Source organism: Lutjanus erythropterus, chromosome 2 (genome assembly GCF_056507025.1).
Source record: "Lutjanus erythropterus isolate fLutEry1 chromosome 2, fLutEry1.hap2, whole genome shotgun sequence".
Classification (NCBI taxonomy): Eukaryota; Metazoa; Chordata; class Actinopteri; order Lutjaniformes; family Lutjanidae; genus Lutjanus; species Lutjanus erythropterus.
This window is the reverse complement of record NC_139318.1, coordinates 4554873-4571103: the sequence shown is the minus strand read 5'-3', so window position 1 is coordinate 4571103 and position 16231 is coordinate 4554873. Positions and strand designations below refer to the sequence as shown.

The 16231-nt window shown below is 37.8% G+C and overlaps 1 protein-coding gene across 1 annotated transcript in view; it reads right to left on the bottom strand.

The window, feature by feature from the left end:
- Nucleotides 1–16231, bottom strand: part of mtmr14 (myotubularin related protein 14) — a 41796-nt gene that overhangs the window by 13031 nt on the left and 12534 nt on the right. Inside the window, exons 5-13 of the mRNA XM_084726624.1 lie at nucleotides 14101–14161; nucleotides 13753–13875; nucleotides 11868–11941; nucleotides 10313–10383; nucleotides 10141–10215; nucleotides 9128–9194; nucleotides 3375–3460; nucleotides 2822–2898; nucleotides 708–744 (exon numbers count right to left, since the gene is read on the bottom strand). Of these exons, the coding sequence (XP_084582750.1) occupies nucleotides 708–744; nucleotides 2822–2898; nucleotides 3375–3460; nucleotides 9128–9194; nucleotides 10141–10215; nucleotides 10313–10383; nucleotides 11868–11941; nucleotides 13753–13875; nucleotides 14101–14161 (671 nt within the window). The remainder of the gene's footprint in view (nucleotides 1–707; nucleotides 745–2821; nucleotides 2899–3374; nucleotides 3461–9127; nucleotides 9195–10140; nucleotides 10216–10312; nucleotides 10384–11867; nucleotides 11942–13752; nucleotides 13876–14100; nucleotides 14162–16231) is intronic.

Sequence of the window (16231 nt, the reverse complement as noted above, 5' to 3'; positions counted from 1 at the left end):
ACATTTCTGTGGTTATTGTTGTCAGTGTATAACAGCTGTTATGATATGATACTGATGTTTTAGACCTCTGACACATTTTCTTCAATTAACCTTCAGTGTGCCTGCAGATTTATGAGGCCAATACAATTCTCCATATTTAAGACAATGACGTGGATTGATTGCCATTATTTGTTATAAACATACAGCCCCCGAAATCTCTTTTTTAAAAGAACTGTGACCACACAATTTTTGATAAGGACACTTCACATTTGAATAATGAGCTTGTCAGTGTTCTGTGGTGGATGAATGGCATCATATGTGGGATTTCTCTCCTGAAAAGTCTTGTTACTTATTAGCATGAATGTTAAGACACATATACAGTATCAGTGATAAGCTAAAAACACTAATTTTAGCCATGCTGATGAATCTGTTGAGCTCTACTAAGACCGGCATACTGACATGATACAATGAGCATCAGAGTTTTAACACATCAACAGATGTAGAATTGGGCTTTTTGCTTAATTATTTGCAACAAAACCAAGTTGTCACTCTCTGAGAGGATTGTGTCTTCTTCATGAATATGTATTCAGTGGTCAAGCATTGCCAAATGAACTGAGATATCCCAGATTAATTCACATTTAGTGAACTTGAGACTCATTTCGCTAAACAGAAGCTCTTTAATCATAATCATAGAAAAAATTAAAAACCTGGGTTGCAGATCAACTTACCTCCTCCCCTTTGGAGAGTCGATCTGGCAGCATGTGACTAAAAATAGATACAGAGAAATGTGCTTCATTATTTGCCAGTTACTTACATCAAAAACTACTCAACAAAATCCCAGAGAATCTTCTGACATGAATGAATCCACTAAACTGCATTAGCTGGCATGTTTGATCTGAATACTAAATGAAATGAGTGCACATACAGAAAGTAAGTGAGATTCATTTTTGTGAAATTTGTTTTAGCTGCAACTTCTTACTCCAGAAGAAACAGCTCCTATAAAGGAAGTGGCAGAGATCTGTGGTAGTGGAGAATCATTGTTTACTCTGTAGAATTTTTCATATAATTTTTAACATATTGACAAGCATCAACAAAATTCCATTTACCTCAGTTGTATGAGTCAGCAGAGTAGGTTTCACTGAGACTAAAATTAAATATGGCATTAAATCATGTTGCACTACACTTTAATACTGTCTTAAAATTGAGAAAGATTAAATTAAACCCATGTTAAAGTATTTACTCTAAACCTACATCACATGTAATTCTGTTGTACCAAAAAATGTGATTCATTATTAACTTTGAGGATGTTGAACTTTTAAAACAGCTGATTTTTTGAGGTTGGTTGAGCAGAATAATTAAGTTCCACAAAGAAAGTTAAGGGACAGACTCAACAAAATTGAGTTTTTTGATTTGATTTTTGATTTTTTTTTTTTTTAAGTTTTCTATTATTTAGCCATATTGCTCCATTAATCAGAACAACTTTTTCACAAAGCAGAAGAAATTAGAGCTTTTCTGCCGAGCCATGACAAATACGCTAACTAGGCAGAGGTTAACTAACATTTTAGCTCGTTAGCAAACAATGTAACATCTTGTTATCTTCTTAAGTAGCTAACTATTATAATTTATTTTAATTTGGGTAAGCAAGCTTCTCCATATTAATTTAACTTTATTTAATTTTAGTTTATATCAGTAAACTTGGATTTACTAAGTAAAGATCAGTTTTTAATTGTGCAAGTGGGGTCTTGAATCTGAATTTACTCATTTTAAACCTATTTTTGCTAAACTCTGATTTAGAATTAATGTTAGATTGGGATGCACTACAGTATGTCCTTATCGGAGCAGCACGTGTTAAAAAAACAAACTTAATATCAGATAAAGTTAATTTATGTTGGTGCAACCCAGTCTTAGTGACATAAAGTCTATTTAGCTAGACATCACTGGGGCTGAATGAGAAAATTTATTTTGGAATTAGGGTGAATTGGACCTTTAACTCAGTTAATCAGATTCAAAGTGAAGGATTTCACCGGGGACCATGATTAGCGTTTGATTTTTCCCCTTTAATATGTGCAGACTACTTCAAAAACAAATTGTTGAGAGATTTTGGAGCAGCATCTACTCCTCTCTCCTGAGAGTGACTTTCCAACAGTGGTTACAGTCAGTTCAGTTCTGCTGACAGCGTCCATGAGAGAGGACAGAAATCAATAGATTACTCCACAAATAACCTCAAGTCCAAATGTGATTTTGTTGTGACTGATGAAGTAAAGTGCAGAAGCTACAGCACCTCTGGGCTCTCCCACCATCTCTCTGCTTCAGTGAGCTCTCTCTTACACACACACGCTCACACACATACGCACACACCTTTTTCAGCTTGGCCAAAGTCCCGAGGGCTTGGGCAAGCCTGCTGATGTATAATTACATGGGCTAGCTGGCAGTGAAGGGGCTTTTTACGAGACTGCCTCTGATGAGCTCAAATTGGAGAGATGGTGCTGGTAATTATGAAAGGAGAACCCCAAGAGAGAGAGTGTGTGTGTGTGTGTGTGTGTGTGTGTGTGTGTGTGTGTGTGTGAAAAAGTGAAAATGTGGAGAGTGGGAGGATAAGAGATGTGGTCAAGAGCAGAGCCAGTGTGTACTACTTGCCTCTTGTTGTCCCGGCCTCCCTCTCCTACTGCTTCATTAACCAGCCACTTTTTAATTACGCGTTGCAGACAAACACGGAGCGTCTCAGACCAGATGGCACAGAGAAGTTGCAAATGCACCTCTAAATTATTTATGCCGACTAATGCGCTGTGAGTTATGTCTCTCCGTGAAGTCATGAAATTATGATAATGGTGATTATTTTTACCCAAAGAGGAACCAGTCGTAAGCGATGGTCAGATACAGGATCTGGGCCGGCTCCAGACTGGCGTGCACCGCGCCGTCCTGTGAAAAATACATGACACGAGCGAGTCAAACATCTCAAACATCCCCGTGTTGAATAAAACACCACGGACCAATCATCCACAGGACGTCATGCAGCTCCGGACACACAATCTGGATCTCTGATTCTGTTTGAAAAAGCACGTGTGGTCTGTGGTTTCATGAGGAGCCTCCATGTGTTGAGAAAAAAAATTACATATTTATAACAGAAGGCTCTATTTTTAATAAAGGCAGTAGATACAGAAGAGGCTAATTAAAGCTTGTGTTTGAAATGGTAAATGAGTTTTATGTGAGAGGTATGAATGAGGAGGGGCACCGGGGCCGAGGCAGATGGATCCAGTGTGGGATTACTCGAGTCACTAATGAGTGTTGGAGGGCCCAAACGAGCTGCTGGGTGACTGGGTGTCATGTGGAGAACCACCGGGGGGAGAAGACAGGAGATGAAAAGACAGAAGGAGGAAGAAGAAGTGAGAACTTACTGCCCACAGAGAGAGCCTGAGGAGGGACACAAACAGAGGCGTTCGGTCCCAGCCTGATATGCAGTGCACCAGGAGGCCACTCTCATCTGAAACGACACACAACAACAGCACATTCAGGAACAACAGCTCGAAAAGTGCTCTATACAGGATCACAAGTGCATTATCAGCAGACAGTGTATATAATTTAGAACAGGCAGTGTTGTGTCACATACATACATGAAAAACCATGTCCTACAAAAAAACCCCACTCTAATTCCAATTTCTGTATATTTTAAGGATTCATATATATGGAATGTATGAAATATGCTGGTCTGTTTTAATTCTTTTAATTTCTAAACTTGCTCTGTGCCAGAAAACAACTTTGTTCCAGACAATTAAAAACAATTTAAAAATGTGTTAAAAGCCTTCATAATCTACAACCAGCAGCACCGTCTGATTACATAAAATGTGCTATTATAATCATCTTTGTTTTAAAATAATTTTTTATGAAAACATTGGCCCAGATTTCCGTTAACTCCTGTCAATTTTTTAGAAAAACATGATTTAATCAGGCATAACAAAGGTTAGTTATACCCTACAGAGTCAAACATTTGCTGGTTGCAGCTTATTTGTCATTTACGACAGCTTATGAAGAGTCTTTGGGTTTCTGGACTGTTGATAAGACCAAAGAATCAATGTGAAGAACCACTTTGGGTTCTGGGAAATTGTGATGAGCTTTTTTTTCCACAGGTTTCATTTCAGGATGACATTCTAAAGATGAAACGATTGATCAACTACTCATGTAAATAATGATCAGATTAATCAGTAATAATCTTTAGTTTCAGCTGCATTGACAAAGTTGTTTGACATGTTGCTGCTGGTCACCATTACATCTCAATGTCCCGTTTATTATTTTCTTATTAAACCTGCTCAGTTAGGTGAAGCCAAGATGCTCAACCACACCGGTGGCAGCAGTGTCTCTTTTCTGTGGACAGCTGTTAGTGTGCGTCTTTCAATCATGCTGTTGTTATTTGTGCTACTGTTTTCTTCACTTAGTTTCCTCAGTATAGAAAGCTGGCTAACCTTGTTTCAAACTTCAGGGGCTGAACACAACTAAGTTACAGACGTGATGCAGAGACGATGACCCTTTTAAACTCTGCATGGGGATGTACTGTGTGTCAGACGCTGACCTGGCGGGGATGTAAGAGCTGATCTGCCTGCTCCCTTTGCTGGGATTCTCCCTACTCTCTTGAGCACATCAGCTTTTCTGCAATGGGACAGTCATCTTAATATGGTAAAATGTCTCACATCCTGAGCACAGAAGCTGTTGTGATGTCTGGTGGCATGGCTGCATACAAATCGGTAAACTTAAACTGACCTCAGCATCTTTCTATAAACTGCAAACTGAGCAACAAAAAACTGAAACTGTTTTGGCCATCAGACCATGTTACTGCAACACTCGGCATATAATCACTAAAAATGAGCAGTTATAGTGAAGTCTGGGTGCTAAAATTGTGCCTGGGACTGGATTGTGTGAGTGCATTTTCAGTTGTTTGTTGAAAAATGTGTTTTTTTAATGGATTCTAATTCTTTTTATGTTTTCCTCCATTCTTCTTCCTTTTGTAAAAGTTGGTTCACAAGTTTCTATCCTGGTTAAACAAATGAAGTGAAAAAAGAATTAAATGAATGTTCTTCATTCACCTGCCTCTTTTACAATTTAATGTGATCCAATACAACAGCTCTGCCATGAATTCTGCTTTTATGAAGTTGCAGTTTTGTTGACACTGTCAGAATGGTGAGGTGGTACTGAGTAGTCATGTTGTACTGGAGTGCATTATACTGACAGGTGTTTTTAATATTCTGCTGTTCTCATGTATGTAAATAGGGTGGACAAATTATCAGAAACGCCTCTCAATATAATGCAGTCCAGTTAAAAAATCACTGCAAACTTCAGCTTCAATAATACACATGTATTTAAGTGAACACTTTTCTGACAGCATCAATCAAAAGTGAACACTATTATTTTGTAAATGCAGGATTTATGGCAGAGCTGTTGCATTGGATCACATTAGATATTACGGGTGTACCTGATGAAGTGGCCAGTGAGTGTATTTTGATTAGGCATAATGTGGCATAAACATTCACACTCATTTATGCACTCTAGTCATGTGTCACAGAATTTCAGAGCAGCTAATTAACACGGTCACTAATGTATTCTGCAATATGTAAATTCTCCTGAGGACATTAGCATAGGTGTGGCTCCGGGTCACAGCATGACACACTTGAAACAGGTGAATTTAGGGAAACAAGGACCACACTCACTCATTTTCAAGGGCTGCAAATAAATTATTATTTTTTCGATTGATTGATTAATTAATAAATCACTTTGTCTATAAAATTTCTGAGAACCCAAGGCAACATCTTCATATTTCTTATTATTTCTGACCGACACGGAAAAGCAGAAAATCTCCTCACTGAGAAGCTGAAACCACAGAATCATGAGTGAGTCTTTCTTTTAAAAATGACTCAAACTATTAAACAACCAGCTAAATTAATTATCAAATGAAATTAGGGCTGCATCTAATGATTAATTTCTTTGTCAATTAATAGGTCGATCATTTTCTCATTTAATCGATAAATGAACCCTGTCACAATCTTTTCAGTGGAAAAATACCTTTTCAAGTCTTTTCAAGGAAAGGGGGGGGGGGGCAGTAAAGCTCAGGGTCCCAGATATTAAGTGACACACATTTTCCCAAAAGGGTTGAATTCATGGGCACAACCAAAATATGTGTGCATGGTCTGCTTGTATTGATCCACATTCCCATCAACAGGGATGCTGGGTCCCTGTTAGCTTGGATTCCAGCTTTGATGGAATAAAGTATCAAATCAAGCTCTTCTAGGCAAAATCCCACCAGGTCAGTGAGTTAGTGGTAGAATACTAACTGTTCAAGGCAGGTAACCACATCTCCTCAGGTATTCTCTCCCCAAAGTCTTTCTCCCAGCACTGTTGCACAGTCAGTTGAGTTTTGGATTGCACCAAAGTACTAATGGTCTTCACTGGGCAGATAAATAATCACCCCTTGCCACGCCTCCCTCCTCCCTCGGCAGGTTGAATATTTGATTAGAAGTCTCTTTTTATTCCACAGAAACCTGGAAATAGCTTTGTCTCATTGTCTAAACCGTGCTGGAGGTATCCCCACCAGCGACACCGTGAATACATACAATAATTTAGGAACAATGTTCATCCTGATTGATCTTGCTGCCTAGATCAAGGGAGAGCATGGCCCACCTGTCCAGACCAGTATACATTTTTTTGTTAATCCGATTAGAATTTATGGCATACAGGGAGGAGGTATCTTTAGGTATGTAAACCTGAAGGTATTGAATATATGGTAAGTGCCAATTAAACTTTTACTTATCTGCCAACTCTTTATTTGGGGTGTAGTTAAATGTCAGGGCCTGTGTTTTATGGATGTTGAGGATGTATCCAGAGAAACTCCCATACTTCTTTAGGATATTCATCAGTACCCCTGAACCGGGACTTTGCAGTGTCACTAATAAATCATCTGCATACAAGCAGGCTTTATGTTCCTCCCTGCCTATATTTATTCCCTCCAAACCAGTTTCCTGTCTAAGAATTTGAGCCAAAAGCTCATTAAAGAGATTGCATCTTTACTGTAGGGCAAAGGAGTTTGAGAGACTGCCATTTATTTTTATCCTGGCTATCTGGGATGAATACAGTGTCTTTATACACTGTGTAAACACTTCACTGAACAAAAATCTATCTATTACTTTGAACAGAAATTCCCAGCTGACAGAGTCAAAAGCCTCCTCAGCATCTAGGCTGGAAGAATAGTGCTGCATTTCCTTCTTAATATAATCAGTGATATGGAGAGCTTTCTGTATATTATCAGGAGTTTGCCTGGTTTTAATAAACCCAGGTTGGTCCTTGTCTATCAAGACTGGCATCACCTTTACCATGCTCTTGGTCAGAATTGAAGCATTCAATTTATAAACTGTAGAACAGAACACTTATTGACCTATATGATTCACACCTTTGCCCTCTTTTGATATTATGGAGACATAGGCCTCCCTCCAGGAAGGTCCCTCCCAACAGTGATTCCCTCATTGCCTTATACCATTCAAGCGGGTATCCATCGTACCTGGTGATTTACCTGCATTAAGAGCTGAATTTGTTTTGTCAATTTCTTCACTTGAGATGTCAGAAGTAAGTTTATCATTGTGCTCTTTGTCAAGAGAGAGAAGGTCTAATGAATTCAAAAACTCTTCAATATTTTGTTCACTAGCTTTCTCTTTTCAAAAGATTTCAGGATTCCTTCTAGTTTGGTTGTTATTTTATTTGTCATAGGGTCTTTAATCCTATCAGTTGTGCTTTCTTCTCGACTTCCTGCTCAGCAGATCTCATTTGCAAAAGGACAGATGGGTCTTTAATAGAACCATGATGCCATTTCAGGTCCTTAAGTTTCTTTAATGATTATTTCCATTATTGATCAATCTGTTGATCATTTTTTCCAAAAGTCTTACAAAGACCAAAAAGCTGTCCTCAAGTGTCTTGTTTTGTCCACAATTCAATGATATTGACTTTACTGTCAGAGAGGAGTGAAGAAACCAGAAAATATTCACATTTAAGAAGCTGAAATCAGAGAATTCTGATTTCTTTTCTTGAAAAAATGACTTAAATGATTAATCGATTAACAAAATAGTTGGCAATTAATTTAAAAATCAATTAATCATTGCAGTTCTAAATAAAATAAACAATCAATATTCTAATAATTCAATATGATCAGACAATTTAAATTTTTTCTCTATCATTGAAGGCAAAATTTTATTGCTGAATAATTTTCATCAAAAACAACAACTTATGTAAAAACTAACAGTGCCAACAACTATAATGAATTTGACACTTTCATCCACAAATAAAAGACAAGGGGAAGAACTGGAAAAAGATCCAGTCAGAACTAGTTACTGTGTGGCACAGAGGTTAGATGAACACAACTGGACAGTGCTCATCTATTCAGGAAGACAACAAGCATGTGCTACATGTCTCAAAATGTACAGAAATGTCAACACTTGGAAGGAAGAGAAAAACAGACATAGGTATAAATTTCACATTTGATGTCAGAGCCTTTGTTTCTTTGGTTTGTGTGGAGTGACAATCGCCAGAAAAACACAACAAACTTAAGGGGATATTTGCAGATGAGTTCTCCTAAAATTCATGCAGAGACAATTTTCCTCTGGCCTGTAGTGCTGTTTATCCATCGAGATAGCTTTAGTGTGAGCAGAAGAGTTTTGGAGATATAATGGGACTAAATGGCACTTGGCTCATGGTTTGCAAAGCACCAAAAAAATCTTTTAAAACATTCAAAACCAGTGTACCAAAGTACTTCTTACATGAACCTGCTCACAACAAGGTCTGTAGATTATCTTGAGGAACTGGGCCAAGACTTTTGCAAAGAGACACTTGTTCTGTATCATAAAACTTTTTTTGGTGCTCTAAGCACCTCAAGCCGAATTCCACTAAGTCCCATTATATTATAGAGAAGCCAGACATCTCTATCTCCAAAACTCTGCAAGTCACAGATATGTTACTTCAACATTTCATTGGGTATATGAATAATCAATACAAGAAAAGAATAAGCTAAAAAAAATAAATAAATAAATAAATAAAACACTAAAAACCTAAACTAACATGTGCCCTCAATAAAAGCTTATCTGATCACCCTCCCTCAAAAACAACCACCAGCACCACCTACCATCACTGTTGATGATGTGGAGCAGCAGCTTCAGGTAGTTCTGGGTCTGCTCCACCAGGTCCCACGACTGAACAACACACACACAAGTAAACACACTGTTAATGTGAAAGAAATGTAAGCAATGGTTGCACAGTGAGGTCTTAAACCAGACAATGTTCCCCTTAAAGAAATATCATCCTCAGTATATTCTGCATCAGCTTCATCCAGCTTTTTGTTTAACCAAATGAAATATTCAAACCAAGGTCTCAAGAATGCAGCCTGACATATCTGGTAGTTTTGATTCTAAAATAAAGTTCTGTGGGTTTGAACAATGTTTGGCAGCACAGAGTGACTCACTGAGGTTTAAACCACACTGTAACCATGACTGTATGTGCGCAGTGCAAGTGGTTATGAATCATGACCACAGCACTTTGCAGGTTGGACAACAGATGGCACTGACACACCACAAATAGAACAGAGAGAAAACTGAGTCACAGCCGAGAGAGAGGAGAGGAGAGGAGAGGAGAGGAGAGGAGAGGAGAGGAGAGGAGAGGAGAGGAGAGGAGAGGAGAGGAGAGGAGAGGAGAAAAGTTAAGAAAAAAGACAAATGTAAGAGAGATACGGCAAAATGAAAAGAACAGTAAGAAGAAAAGACAAGAAAAGAAAAGAAAAGAAAAGAGGAGAAGAAAAAAGACAAGAAGAAAACAACACAAAAGAAGAACGTAAAAAGGAAATAAATGAAGAGAAGAGCAGAACAGTTAAGAAAAAAGTAATAAAGATACAGCATAAAGAAAAGAAAATTAAGACTAGAAAAGAATGAAAAGAAGAAAATAAAAGAAAAGGAAAGAAAGGAAAATAGGAGAGGAAGACAAGAAAAAAGAAGAGCAGAACAGAAAAGTAAAGAAAGGAAGACAAAAGTCAGAAAGACGAGACAAGAAGAGAAGAGAAGAGAAGAGAAGAGAAGAGAAGAGAAGAGAAGAGAAGAGAAGAGAAGAGAAGAGAAGAGAAGAGAAGAGAAGAGAAGAGAAGGTCACCTGGTACTGAGTCCAGTCAATGTTCAAGTTCTGAGTAAAGCACACAGGGATTGTCAAAGGAGCGTCCACATAGTCCTGTCAGTGGAGACACAGAGACACCAGATTAATAGACCAGAGACACATTCTGCACGATCCCACACTGAACAGACTCACATCAGTCTGTATACTGTACCTGGTTCCAGTTGAAGACCAGACCCTCTGCTGTGTAGTCTCTGTCTTTGTAGTCCTTAAAAAACTCACACCCTAAGAAAGACAAGAAATCACACATTCATGATTTTTAACTGAATGTCTCAGTTTTCTTGAAAATACAGGTAATAAACTGTGACTAATGTACTACTATGAGGTCCAGCTGTGGGTAAATTACACACTAAGGTCTATGAAAACTTTCACACTGTTTCATGAAAACACTTTGTGTGAAGGGGTGTTCATAAGACTTGATGTGACAGTCTTAACTAGTCATGAACATGAAGGAGCCTTTCTGAGGGTTTATTACTGCTGTCATGAAGAGTCATTCAGTCAGTTACGCTATTTTTTTATGTAAAGTTGACATTGTTTGAGAGGACACATCAAGCAAGACAACTTGTCATAAACATGCCACTGCAGCGACAAACAATTTAGCTTTATGTTATCATTACATGAAGCTTTGCTCTCTTGACACTTTAATAACTTTATGAGAAGTCATAAATGTAGGTCAAGGCAAATATTCATGACAGAATTATAAGTTTTATTACACTGTCAAATGCTTTCATAATGACGTCATGAATATTTCCCTTTACCTCAACCACAGCAAAACCAGGAGTGTAAATCAAACGATTCACAATATGACATATTGATTCTTTAGATGACAATATGATATCTGCTGATATTACAAAGTCTTCCTCAATATGATTCAATTACATCAAATTGAGGAGCCTGTGATCAATATCAGACTATATTATATCATTGAACACATTCAGTTACAATCATGTCAACTCACAGAAAGCAACTGAATTAGAATTTGACCATTTTTTGACTGAACTCTTCCAGACATTTGTAACACATACATGCCAGGTACATCTTAAAAATGATGATAAAGATCAATATTTTCAGTTTGCATTGATCATACTGGATCACTGAACATTGATTCGATATATCGATCTAGATTCTAGATCAATATAGTGAATGGTATTGCTTAGGGATGTATCATTATTCCCCTAAGCAATGGATGTAACAAAGACATCTCAACGTCAACTTTGCAAGTGTCGTGTCATGGTTATGATGGTGTCATGTCAATCTTGTACAAACTCTTCAAATAAAACGTTACCATTTTAACTGTTTGATTATGTTTTTAAATCCTGTTTCATTCAAAAGTCTTTTGCTCTATTTAAATTCTATAGTGATGACACGCTGCATATGCATTATTGATTTTCATAAATGCAATGTCAAACACAATAAAACTTTTATGATACAGATTTGATTTGTGCATTTAAAGAATTCTGATTACGATGTGTTGAAGAGCATTTTTGTACCGAGTAAAAATAAACGTCATTGCTCTGTGGTGTACTAGCTATGTAAGTGTGACACTGTTTCTGGTATTTCTGTACCACAGTCTCTTGTTACTTATCTGCCAACATATACACAGACACCTGCCTATCTTCAGTAAGCTAATGATAAACAGTATTGTCCTGGGCAGTTTCATTGCTGTGGCTCCAGTGCAGTGACTGAGAATATCGACATTAGGAGTTTACCTGGGTAAGGCACAGAGAGCAAAGTGAAGTCTGCATAGCGTTGGGCCTTGTCTGCCTTCTCAGAGGATGTCACACTGCAGAGATAAAAAAACACACAAAGAGTCAGATGAGATACACTGTGAGCATTCACAGGCACATACACATAACTGCAGTACAGTATCTTAATACACAACATTCTTACAGAAGAGCGCGCCCCTTTACTGGCCAAAGTGGTTTATTACAGCCGTAGCAGTATCAGTTATATTTCATGACATGCAAAAAGATTCTGCTGGTACTGAGGCTTTATTTTGCATTTTGTGAAACACTGTCTGCAACTCACCCTTAATTGTAAGTGTGTTCTTGTAATTCAGAATATATTGTACAGTATATTGAAGTTATTCATGAAAAAATCCATCTTTAAAAGGTAACTTTGGTATTTTTCAACCTGGAACTTATTTTCCTATGTCTCTCTGTCTAAGTGACTAATGAGGAAAACAAATTTTCAAACTTGTCCAGTGTTGAGGAAGATGGGGATGCAATGTAATCCAGTGGGCAACTGTGACCATCAAAGGGCATCCACTTGAAGTGCTTGTTTTGCCGCTGACAGGCTCAGATTGTCTGTTATTGTGTCTGAGGACCCCTACGGAGATAGACCTTTCTGTTAAGAGTAAGATACTTTTCGTTCAAGCAGAAACAGCTAATTTTATCGCTCTTTTCAATGCCACCAGACTCCATTTACATAAACAGTCATTTTATTATTGTCATCTTCATTCAAACTCAACAGAAACAAAATAAAAGTCAACAAAACAGTCTTGGTTCATCTTTCCACTGTTCAAACAATCACCAACTCTGGTTTGGTTGAAAAAAAAACTTAATTCAGATGTGAAGATATCAGGAGATTAGCCAGAGGGAGGTCAGAGATCAGAGAAGCAGCAGGCAGGAAAACATACAGAGCAGGAATATTTTCACATCTACCTCGGTGAATTAAGTTTTTATCTCAACCAAACCAGAACTGATGATTGTTGCGAAAGTGGAAAGACAAACCAAGATGGTTTTGGCAAGTTTTATTTTGTTTCTGATAAGTTTGATTGACAAACTTAACAATGACAAAATCACTATTTCTATTACTGGAGTCTGGTGGCTTTGAACAGAGTGACAAATCGGCTGTTTCTGGTTAAACAAAAATGATCTTACTCTTAACACAAAGTGCTATTTATGTTGTCAGACCCTTAAAATAACAGTCTGTCAGTGGAACAAACAAGCACTTTTAGGGACACACTTTGATGATGCGCAAGGAAGCGGTTTCATGGCTGATGGCTGCAGTGGTCTCACTCCCTTCTGGAGCTAATTCAAAACCTTTTCTACCCATTAGTCAATTAGACACAAAAACATGGAAAAATAGGGTTCAGGTTGAAAACTAATGAAGCTATGCTTTAAACTACTGCTATATCGTATAATAGATCACTGCCCATTTCCTGCCTTTCTACATAAACTTTGTTCAATTCCATTTTTCACATCCGTCTTTAGTTTCTCCTGGGGTATTTTCAAACATCTGTTATCTGTTATATTAAGTTATAAATATACCCCAAAACAGCAAAAGTACCATCTGTTCCAGTCACTAACAACTACAGTGGATTAGCCCCTAAAATACCAAGAATGATGTGACAACAATTACCAAGAAAAAATGTGACTAAATCTCCAGCCTCCCCAGCTGGGACATAATCACAAGCACAATGCACACACCCAGTCTCCTAACTCAGATCATGGCAGAATCTGCATCTGAAGCCAAATACACTGAGTCAATATTAAGATGCCTCCCATAAAGTTTCTCCCCACTAAGTCCAGAGGAAACAGTGACCTAAATAACAGCCAGAGTGTGGATGAACTAGTCCGTTCTGTTCCTTACTTTAGGCCAAACTTAACCTTCTTGTTCTCCACCATCAGGTCACAGATGTAGCGAACCGAGAGGTAACGTAGCAGCTTAATGTCGTGACCTCGGACCTTGTCAAAGAGCTGGGAGTCCCCGTTCCTGAGGAGGAGGGAAGAGAGGGGAGGAGGGAGAGGCAAACAGTGTGATGGAAGAAGAGAGAAGGAAGAAAATTACATCAAGGAAAAACTGGCAGAAAAATAGACTTTCCTTGGTCAGATGTTTTACTTTGATGAGGAGTTTAAAAGCTGTCTTGCGGTCGGTAAAATATTTTAACCAGTGTCTGATGTTCATTGTAGTCTAACTGAGTTAAAATGATTTGATTACCTAACCGCACTGTCATCCTCTGGAACCTCCTCAGACTCTGTCCACGTGTCATCACTGCCCCCTGAGAAAAACACAATCGTACAAGGTTAACATCTTCACTTTAAGAGAAGCTAATGACAAGAACTCAAACTTATAATTACTGTAATGTAAAATACCAGCTGATCTTGTTGACACAAGTTCAGTACTAATTATAGCCTTTCATAACCAATCTACCAGGTCAGTTTTAAGGTAGATATACAGATATATGTACATCCAGATAAAAGACAGGATATCATCTTAGACTTTGTATATCGTTATATCATGATATGGCGTAATTGCTGTCTTTTTCTGGTTTTGCAGTAAAGTGATGTCACTTTCTGAACTTACACACTGCTCTAACTGTTCTATAATTTGATTTTAACCAAAGAGTCTTTATATCCACAAAACTAATTATCATTTATCAAAGATCTTACTGTGTTAATATTTCGTGAAAGCAGCAATCATCCCTACAATATTGTCACAATATCAAATTCAAATAACTTTATTGGCATGAACAAAAAACATATTTAAGTATTTCAACATACTGTCAACAACATGTCCACGGTGTACCCCGCCTCTCACCCAATGTCAGCTGGGATAGGCTCCAGCCGTCAAGGATAAGCGGTTACAGACAACGAATGAATGAATGAATTCTTATTTGTAATATCAATATTGAGGTATTTGGTCAAAATATCTTCCAGCCACCACTATTTGAGAATTTATGTTATCCCTACAAACACAGTATGTCCCTGCAACATTGCAATTGTGACGTATCACTTGTGATGGTGGAACCATGTTACTTACTTAATTACAGTTACAACGTTGCCAATATTTTTGTTGTGCTTATGTAGTTAAAATTCTACAAGATAATGGTGATTTTGCAATATGTGGTCAACGTCCTCTGCATGAAGTTGTCTGTTCTTTCTATGATGTTGCTAAAATGTCACAGCATCTCCAAAAAGTGGTGGCAATGTTGGGACAACAAACTGGGGTGTTTAAATGTGAAGTACTTCTTTATTGTTGAACTGTATCAAATGAGAATTTTTATTTATCTATTCATCTATCCAGCCAATTCAATTCAATTCAATTGCTTTATTGACATGACATAACACTGTACAAAGTGCCAAAGCAAAGCATTTCTGAAAAAGCCAAACATATAAAAACACACTGAAAACAGACTAGAACAAATCACATACTATAAAAAACCTACAAAAGAGGAGCATATTACAAAAAAGAGTTCCACAAAATGAAACAAATATCATTAAATCCATTGATAAGAGCATGTAATGTCATCTATCCATCCATCCTTTTGTTATAACAAGAACAGGAACTGTATACAGGTCAAACAAAGAATATTCCTGCTTATAGTTGATGGATGTTGACAACTTACCAACAGTGCTTGTCTCTAATTACACTTCACTTTCAAACTGACAAATAAATCAAGTAAAATGTGCCAAAATCTGAAGAACTGCTGATACAACATCACCCTCAGACTCAAGCGTGGGAACAACTTCACAGTGAAAATGTAAATCAAAACAACTTGTGATCAATTAGAATTTATTAATCATCTTCAGCAGATTCTCACCCCCAGAACTATTTGTTTGTCACAATAAATTCAGACGGGGCAGCTGACGCAGCAGCTTTGACTCAGCACACTGAGAGCTGTTTGTTTGGGAGGATGCTCTCTGATGACATCTCACTCTCCTTCTTATGCAGGTTGAATGCACTTATTGTGAGTGCTTTGGATAAAGGCATTTGCCAAATGAGTGACAGTAATGTAAGAGTCCAGTCAGCGAACTCCGTCTGCAAGCTGCTCCACCTCAACTCCATCTGCTAATAGTTCACCAGACCTGTTTTTAGACCATGGGAGAAGTACTGCAGACATCAGAGACCTCACTGAGGGTGTGTATCCCTTCTGACCACTCATCTGCTGGATGCTGCCTAATTACTACATGAGTGATAGGAACATATTGTCACTGCTTCAGACCTGCACTGCAGTAAAATGCACTCCAAATTTCCTTAACTAGTGCCCGGGGCATTTATTTACCTCAAATACAGAAGGTTTATTGGTATTTAGTTCTAATTCCTGCTGTTTGATACTTGTAATTAGTTG